Source organism: Halichoerus grypus, chromosome X (genome assembly GCF_964656455.1).
Source record: "Halichoerus grypus chromosome X, mHalGry1.hap1.1, whole genome shotgun sequence".
In the NCBI taxonomy this organism is placed as follows: domain Eukaryota; kingdom Metazoa; phylum Chordata; class Mammalia; order Carnivora; family Phocidae; genus Halichoerus; species Halichoerus grypus.
Window position 1 is genome coordinate 513427 of NC_135727.1, and position 8996 is coordinate 522422.

At 55.7% G+C, this 8996-nt stretch overlaps 2 protein-coding genes across 2 annotated transcripts; both read right to left on the reverse strand.

Annotated features, from left to right (window-relative positions):
- Positions 1-1403: 1403 nt before the first annotated feature.
- Positions 1404-5810, reverse strand: LOC118552911 (40-kDa huntingtin-associated protein-like). The gene is made up of 2 exons (XM_078065027.1): positions 4173-5810; positions 1404-3796 (listed from the first exon to the last, which is right to left on the reverse strand). The coding sequence occupies exon 1, from the start codon at positions 5589-5591 to the stop codon at positions 4452-4454; it is 1140 nt and encodes a 379-aa protein (XP_077921153.1). The 5' UTR covers positions 5592-5810; the 3' UTR covers positions 1404-3796; positions 4173-4451.
- A 639-nt stretch (positions 5811-6449) lies between these two features.
- H2AB2 (H2A.B variant histone 2) lies at positions 6450-7561 on the reverse strand. Its single transcript, XM_036119679.2, has one exon. The coding sequence runs from the start codon at positions 6948-6950 to the stop codon at positions 6609-6611; it is 342 nt and encodes a 113-aa protein (XP_035975572.1). The 5' UTR covers positions 6951-7561; the 3' UTR covers positions 6450-6608.
- Between the last annotated feature and the right edge of the window lie 1435 nt (positions 7562-8996).

Here is an 8996-nt window from a genome sequence, read left to right on the forward strand (position 1 = left end):
CAGACATGGATGAGGCTGAGAACAGCCAAGCTCCAAGTCCCCCTGAATCTCCGTGCCTGAGGAGGCAGCCTTCCCCAAGTCTCCGAGGCAGTCATCTTTTCTCTGCATAAAGGTCTTTCAGTGACTGCACCTCACGAGGCAGTGTCTAGTCCCCTTAGGGCCCCTGTTTGGCTACTATAAAAGGCAGAGGAGTCATGGGGAAATGACAGATATCACAAATGTTAGTCAGGTGGTGATAACAAAAACTTTGCAATTCCAGAGGTGGTATCTTCCCTGGAGCAAATTAACACAGCACTAGGCACCTGATATGGATGGAACAACTGACCTAGAAACTGCTTTTTCCTTCATTCCCATTGATAAGCAAAGTCAGAATAGATTTGCATTCACGAGGTGGGAACAAGAGTATTCACTTTACTATTCGTGTCTCAGGACAATGCCAGCTCCCTTGTTCTCTGTTGTACTATAGACCCAAGGGACTCCAAACATCTTGACATCCCACGGAATACCATACTGGTCCATTATATTGATAACGTTATGCTGGCAGGTCCTGGCAAACAGGAAATAGCAGTCACCCTGAATGCTTTTCATCAGCAATATTTCCCATCACAGATGTCCCCCGTAAAGAGGGAGAGGGGAACCTTAAGGACCACTGCTTCACTGCCACCATTCTCAACAGTCTATAATAATGCAAATGTTAATTTTGATTTATCAGTGAACATTTCAGTGATGTGGCTCTTTCTCTCTGGTCTTCTGGTTAAAAAGAAAACTATTTTTAATGTCCTTTAAAAATATTTATTTTTGGTCATGTTAGAAATCAGTGTTGTTTTGACATTAAGTTGATAATTACCAAGTGATTTTGTCAAAGTCTGGGAAAATCGCTGAAATCTGGCCTTGGCCCAGCTATCTATGCTATGAAGTTTCTGAGGGAGATATATAAATGAGCCAATGGCAAATGAAAAACAACCTTGATGTTTTCTAAGATTATACTGGTATACCCAACACCGAGGCCTCTGGTAATCCCTCCCCCCCCCCCCCCACACACACACCCCCACTTCCTCAATGCAAGGAATTTAGACCAGGCCTGAGGAGGCTTTCCCTTAAGCCCAAATCCAAATACTATCACAGTCACATATCATAACTCCTAAACGTTCTTGTCGTAATGATGTGGTTTGAAGTGCGGTTCGGTAGCCAATGGCCAAGAAAGAATTCCTGAGACTTTGTCAGTGCAAAAAAGGGTGGGTTTAATTATAGCACAGGGACAGGGACCTGTGGGCAAAAAGAGCTGCACTGGGGTTGTGAGGAGTGACTGATTATATTCCTATCCTGTGGAGGGGAGGGTGACATTAGGGTCCCAGGAAATTGAGTCTATAGGTTTCTGGAGGTCTAGCTATTGATAAGATTGCTTTTTTTCGTTTTTTATTTTAAATATTTTATTTATTTGGGAGGGAGAGAGAGCGCGCATGGGCACAAGCAGGGGGAGCGGCAGGCAGAGGAGAGGAAGCAGCAGGCTCCGCGAGGAGCGGAGAGCCCGGAAGTGGGGCTTGATCCCAAGGCCCTGGGATCATGACCTGAGCCGAAGGCAGATGCTTCACCGACTGAGCCATCCAGGTGCCCCAAGATTGCTTTTTCTCTTATAAGTCATTAAGACAGTTGCAAAACTGATGGGAGATTCGTGTCATGCATGACTGTGATCTCTATCAGTTAACCATTTGTTTTTCCTCTTCCTTTGCTCTTGGGCAGCCAGGAGTGCCTGAGGAATGTCACACCTTTCCCACCTGGTGGTGGTGGTGGTGGTGGATGGGGGGGGGGGGGGTCGCAAAGTATTAGCTTGTGCTTTGCCCTCAGCACACCTTTTGCTCCCTCATCAGTAAGACAGTAAGGCAGCGGGCCAGGCCCGTAGCCCAGGTTGAGAGGAGTATACTAAGAGAAGCAAAACCACAAAGGACCATGCACCCTAACCACTTTCTTTTTTAATTCCAATATAATTAATGCACAGTGTTATATTAGTTTCGGGTGTACACTTAGTGACTCCACACTTCTGTACATTACTCAGTGCTCATCACAGTAAGTGCACTCTTCATCCCCTTCACCTATGTCACCCATCCCCCCACCCACCTCCCCTCTGGTAACCATCAGTTTTTCTCTAGAGTTGAGAGTATGGTTTTTTGTCTCTTTGTTTTCTCTCATCCTTTGTTTCTTAAACTCCACATGAGTAAAATCATATGCCATTTGTCTTTCTCTGACTTATTAGCATTATATAGCCTTATACCTTCTAGATCCATCCACGTTGCAAATGGCAAGATTTCATTCTTTTCTATGGCTCAGAAATATTCCAATTTGTGTGTGTGTGTTCTTTATCCATTCATCTATGGATGGACACTCGGGCTGCTTCCATAATTTGGCTATTTTAAATAATGCTGCAGTAAACATAGGGGTTCATCTATCTCTTTGAATTAGTTGTTTTCATTTTCTTTGGGTAAATACCCAGTAGTGCAATTACTTGATCATATGGTAATTCTATTTTTAACTTTTTGAGGTACCTCCATAGTGTTTTCCACAGCAGCCACACCAGCCGGCATTCCCACCAACAGTGCACGAGGGTACCTTTTTCTCCACATCCTCGCCAACACTTGTGGTTTCCTGTGTTTTTTTATTTTAGCCTTTCTGACAGATGTGAGGGGATCTCTCGTGGCGGTTTTGGCTTGCATTTCCCTGATGATGAATGCTGTTGAGCATCTTTTCACATGTCTGACACCCTACCCACTTTTTCAATAAGTTAGACTGAGCTTTTAGGGCTCTGAAAGACCCTTCCAGGCAGCCAAGTGAGAGCACAGGAATGGTGGCTGCTTCTGTCTCACATGGGCCTCTCTTATATTGCCTTACCTATTGCTTCCACACTGTTGAAACAGAGGTAGTAAAGATGACCCTAGGGGCGCCTGGGTGGCTCAGTCGTTAAGCGTCTGCCTTCGGCTCAGGTCATGATCCCAGGGTCCTGGGATCGAGCCCCGCGCCGGGCTCCCTGCTCAGCGGGAAGCCTGCTTCTCCCTCTCCCACTCCCCCTGCTTGTGTTCCCTCTCTCGCTGTCTCTCTCTCTGTCAAATAAATAAATAAAATCTTTAAAAAAAAAAAAGATGACCCTAAAAATCCCACCCATTTTGAGGCACTTGACTCACGGTGACAACCCTCCACATATCCCCCTCCCCGCCCCCCCCCACCACCACACACTAAAGGCAAAACAGAAATCTACTGCTGAACCGTGTCCTCAAATCTCACCCCAAAAGATCAGTACTGTATACAAGTTCAGCGTAGAGGATGCATACTAACCCTAACCCTAACTGTAAAGAGAATAAAATCGAATTTAAAAACGCCCAGTTTGTAACCTTTCATGTAACATTTGGACCAAAAAGCCTTGTAAATGTAGTATTTTGAAATGGGATGCTTTCCTGCTCTTGGGGACCAGAGACACCGTCTAGCATACATATGACCGCACAGTACCAGAGAACCATGCTGATTTCACATATTTGAGTTAAGTAAGAGTCGCAGAGAGCTCCCTACCACAAAATAAAAGTTGTCACGCGGACGAGGCATACCTCTCAGAATAGAACCCAGAACCGGAACTGTGAATTCCAAGGCACATCAGACGCATTTGCATTAGAACACGCCCCCTCCCTTGCACCGGACACATTTGCATTGCAGCTGAGTAAGGTCCACATCGCAAAGGATCTCTGTAGCTTCACTGCGTGGCACAGCCTGAGTCCTGGGCTGTCAGTTTCAAATGAATGAATACATCATGGACCTGAAAGACAACCATCTGTTTTTCTACTTTCTGCTTCCTGATAGGTAGAGACGCTGTTCCCATGTTACAGATGGAAGGAAAGCTAAACCACAAGTTCGGAGCATCAGAATGGCTTTATTATGGACTTAGGGCTGTAGCCACAATGGTGTATGTAATCAGATCATTCCCACGAACACGTATGGGGCGGATGAAACACAGGAGAACTTGGGTGGTCACATGGATAGACACTGATCTATGCCAAGAAATCGGATCAGGATAAAAATCATGTAGCTTAAGTACTTAGAGCTGTGCAAAATCAAATCCTCACTTTGCGACGAAGATGTGGGGGGGGGGGGAGCGGGTGGAAGAAGAGGTAAGGGATAAAGGGGGTTCTTACTTGTATGTGGGCAGTTTTGGGGAAGAGAGCCATGTCCTCCACTGATTCTATCACGTTGCTGCCGTTTCCCTCCCACCGTCATGGAAATAAGTTTTTGGGATACAGGTAACGTCCGGTCAACTAAGTTCCTATGGAGGCAAGAGGAATAAGATAAACAAAGGTAGAACCGCCAGGATTCACGTCTTTTATTCCGCCGCCCGCCCCCGTCCGCCCCCAAACGCCAGGGGAGGTGCACGAAGTTCTGTCACAAGCAGAAAGTCACTTAGTTAAGGTGATTCATCAGATGCCCTGTCCCGAGGGGGAGACGCTTTCCTGCAGAACGAGGTGAAGGAGGTGGTTCTGCTCAGCACTCAGCAGTGGCCACATCTCCACTTGCAGCGACTTGACGGCTTCTGTGTCCTTTTCGTGGGTAGCCATGACCAAGGACTGGAGCAGCAGGAACAGCTCCTCGGGAAGCTGGCCACTGCTCTCCTGCCCGTGGCTGTCGAAAGCCTCCCAGGAGTACTTCTCCAGGGTGTGGGCGTGCTCCGGCAGGAGCTTGGCGGGCGGCGGCTGCAGGAGCAGCAGCAGCAGCACGCGGGACACCTCGCAGCGGACCAACACATCCGAGAAGGCGCCCAGCGCGGCGGGAGAGGGCGCGCCGGGCGCGGAGCCGGCGCTCGGAGGGAGCAGCGCGGCGGGCAGGGCCGGGGCCGCGCCGGGGCCCACCTGCTGCCCTGGCAGCGGCGGCGGCGGCGGCGGCGGCGGCGGCGGCGGCGGCGGCTGCACCGGGTGGCTGCCGTGCTCCCGCGCCAGGCGCTGCATGCGCGTGAAGACCGCCAGGGCACCGTTGTAGTCGCGCGCCAGCAGCTGGCAGGAGGCGGCGTCGCCAAGAGCCTGCAGCGCGGCCAGGGGCAGCTGCGGCAGCTGCAGCTGGGCGGCGCGCTGGAAGTGGCCGGCGGCGGCGGCCGGCTGGCCCAGGTCGCGCAGGGCGGCGGCCAGCTCGAGGCAGAGGGCGGCGGCGGCGGCCGGCTGGCCCAAGTCGAGGTGCAGGCGCACGGCGGCGCCCAGAGCGCTGGCCGCGGCCTGCAGCGGCTCCCCGTAGGCTGCCGGGCAGACGAGTCGCTGGCGCGCGTCGCGCTCCTGCCGCAGGAAGAGTCGGGCGGCCTCGGTCAGCGCCAGCGCCTCCCCAGGCCCGTGGAAGAGCGCCTGCTGGCAGCGCGCCACCGCCAGCTGGCACCAGGCCGCGTAGGGCAGGCACTCCTGGGCACGCAGCTCGCGGCCCAACTGGCCAAACTGCTCGCCCGCCTCCGCCACGTTCGGCTTCCGCAGGAACCGCTTCTTCAGCTTGCTGGACACCTGGCGGTAGCGGGCCAGGAAATCCCCAGCCTCGGACCCGGGGCCCGCACCGCCACCCAGGCCGGCGGCGGACGACGCCATGTTCGCCGCCCTCGCGCTGACGCAGGCCGTCGGACGTGGCGGCGCCTGTAGCGACGTGCCTTGCGTCCCGCCGGCCCGGGCTGGCTGCGCGACCGCGCGCGCTCGCGGAGCCCGCGCGCGCCGGTGCCCTGGGGGATGGGCAGACGCGCGGGATCCGCGGCCGGAGACCTCGCGGGGCGCCCGTTGTCTATGGAAATCGTGGGTCCTGGGGCGGGGCCTGGCCAGGTGCCCGCTGTTGCCAGGCGACAGCCTGCGCACCCAGGTTGCTACTCCAGGCGGCTCCTAGCGTCCGGAACCGGAACCCGAGGAAAACTCAACTCGCGATCCCGCGTGGCCCGAAAGCCAAGTTTGCACGTTTCATGATTGCCAGCCCCGCCACCCCGTCCGTCCTCAACCTTCCAAAGCCCCTGCCCCACTAGAGCCCAGGCCAACAGGTCTGCCCACCCCTCCGTCCCGCACCCGGGTCGCCGTTGCACGTGTTCACCCCTTCACGACGCCACGGTCACATGGTCTCTGAGCTCCAGCCCAAGGAACACCGTCCTTCCCGGGACCGTCCCGGGCTCCGACGTGCTCGGAGCCAAGGCGGGGAAGGCGGGGAAGGCGGGGGGGGGGGGGCCTTCTGTGCCCCGGCCTCACCCCCCTCCCCACCGCAGCCAGCCTCTCCCACCCAGGGCCACCCCCTGCACTGTCCCCGAGAGAAACGGCTCTTCTCAGTCCTCCCCGAGCCGGACCCCTCCCCGCGCCGCAGCCAGACGCCGCCAGCACCCGCGACCCCCGCCCCGTCCCTCCCGGGAGACGGACGTCCCCCAACCACGTCCCACACAAAGCGACTGAAGCACACACACGGGGTTCTTTCTTTCGTTCGCTTTTATTGCTTTGACCAAAAGGGGTTCCTTGCCCCACTTTTCTGGACCGTCAAGGGCTTTGCCCAAGGCACCTGCCAGGCCGGGGCCGCCCCAGCGGTGAGCAGACCTGACTGGCCGGCCGAGGCCCGCGAACCCGGCTCACGTTGGGCAGCTAGTCCCAGGCCGGGGCCACCTGGGAGATGGTCGTAGCCCCCAAGAAGCCGCTGAGCAGCGCGTTGTTGTGGACGGCCATGTCCACGAGCTCCGGGGTGATGCGCCTGCCGCCGCTGTTCCGGGCCTCGTTGCCTGCCAGCTCCAGGACCGTGGCCGTCAGGTACTGGATGACGGCCGCTAGGAAGACCGCTGCGGACGAGCCCAGGCGCCGGGCGTAGTGGCCCTCCCTCAGGCGGCGCTCCACGTGGCTCACGGAGAACGACAGCTCGGCTCGGGCAGTGCGGGAGCGGGCCCGCCTCTGGCCCCTGGACGACCCTCGACGGCTCCTTTTCCCCGGCATGCTGGGCCTTGGCTGCGCTTTCTCCGACGGGCCTAGCTCTGCGCTGCGCTGCGCTGCGCGCTTTCTCCGACGGGCCTAGCTCTGCGGTGCGCTGCGGTGCGGTGCGCGCTTTCTCCGACGGGCCTAGCTCTGCGCTGCGGTGCGGTGCGGTGCGCGCTTTCTCCGACGGGCCTAGCTCTGCGCTGCGGTGCGGTGCCAGCTGGCCCAACTTCTCCAACCAGCCGGTCGTTGGGCCCCTGAGCCGCCGTCTCCTAGCGACCACGGACCGACCCGTTTCATTGGTCCGGGGACACGCTTCGTAACACGTAGATCCGGTGAGGTCACTGCTTTCCCATCGGCCCCTGCTGGGAGCCTGGGCCCGCCAGGAAACGGCGCCGGCAGGAGCCTGCTCACCCTGCCCCCCTGCAACCTCTCTTGGAGGGAATGCTCACTTTTCCGCCCCACGGGGACGTTGTACAGAAAAAAAAAACAAACCGGACGTGGCGGGTCCGGTGGTACCGAGCAGACACTCGAGGTGTCGGGCGACCAACACGACTCTCTAGTTCCAAAACGTGCGCACCACCCCAAGAAGAGACCCCTGCACCTGTCAGGCAGTCACTCCCCCCACGGCACCTCCGTCCCTCCCCACCCCCCCCCCCCCGCCCCCCGTAGCCCCCAGGCCACCACTCATCTGCTTCCGGCCCACAGAGGTTTGCCTCTTCGGGAGACTCACCTAGAGATGGGATCGTAAGACCAATAGGTGGCTTTTGGGGTCGCGCTGCTTTCACCCAGCACCCACGTTTCCATGAGGGTTCCTCCACGTGGTAGCCTGAATCAGCACCTCGTGTCTTTCGACGGCCGAAGAATATCCCACGGCCGTGGATAGACCACGTGTCGTGCATCCCGTGCGTCAGTGGACGGGCCTTGCGGTGCTTTCCACCTTGGGGCAGATGGGAAGGAAGAGCGCTGCGGGGACGTTCCCGGAGTACAGGCTTCTGTCGGAGCGCCTGGTCCCCACGCCTTCGGGTATAGAGCTAGGAGTGGGATTGCGGGGTCCTTCCTATGGTCATCCTATGTGTAACTTCCCGAGGAGCTGCCCAACGGATTCCCACGGCAGCGGTACCACTTTCCAATCCCAGTAGCACTGTGCGACGGTCCCAGTTCTGCCACACCCTCGCCCAAACTTGTCATTTTCCACTTGTTTTGTTTCTCTTGTGCCTGGAAGAGCCATCCTACTGGGTGTGAAGTGCTATCTCATGGTGACTTTTTCTTAGAGAGGGAGACGGGGGGAGGAGCAGAGGGAGGGGGGAGAGAGAGAGAGAGAGAGAGAATCTTAAGCAGGCTCCATGCCCGGTGCAGAGCCCACCGTGGAGCCTGACGTGGGGCTGGATCTCACAACCCTGAGATCATGCATGACCTGAGCCGAGGTCCAGAGTCCAAACGTTCAACCGACTGAGCCACCCAGGCGCCCCTGCTGGTGCTTTTGATCTGCACGTCCCTAACGGCTATAACGATGTTGAGCAGCTTTTCATGTGCCTCTTGGCCATTTGTACATGAGCGTCGGAGGAACGGCTGCTCAAGTCCTTTGCCCGTTGTTTAACTGCCTTGTTCGCCTTGTCTGCTCAAGTCCTTTGCCCATTGTTTAACCGGGTTGTTCACCTCTTTGTTGTTGAGGTCTAAGCATTCTTGAGGCATTCTGAAAAATACGCCCTTATCACATACATGATTTGCAAATGCTTCTCCCATCCTGGGGAGGGGGAGGTTGGCCTTTCACTTTCCACACAGGTCCTCCTCCTCCTCCTTCCCCTTCTTCTTCCTCTTCCTCTTCTTCTTTTGTGGCTGTGCTTTTCTGCCATATTTAGGGAACTCTGGTGATTAAATTTATGTGTCAACTTGGCTATGCCATGGTAACCAGTTTTTTGTCAAACATTTTCCTAGGTGTTTCTGAGGTATTTCTAGATGATATTACCATTTAAATTAGTAGAATTTCACCCCCTCCCCTGTAGCCAATAAAATGTGAAAGCATAAATAAATAAATAAATAAATAAATAATAAATAAATAAATAA

Coding starts and splice junctions, on each gene's coding strand:
- LOC118552911 (XM_078065027.1), bottom strand. CDS start 5,591: ATGGCGTCGTCCGCCGCCGGCCTGGGTGGCGGTGCGGGCCCCGGGTCC.
- H2AB2 (XM_036119679.2), bottom strand. CDS start 6,950: ATGCCGGGGAAAAGGAGCCGTCGAGGGTCGTCCAGGGGCCAGAGGCGG.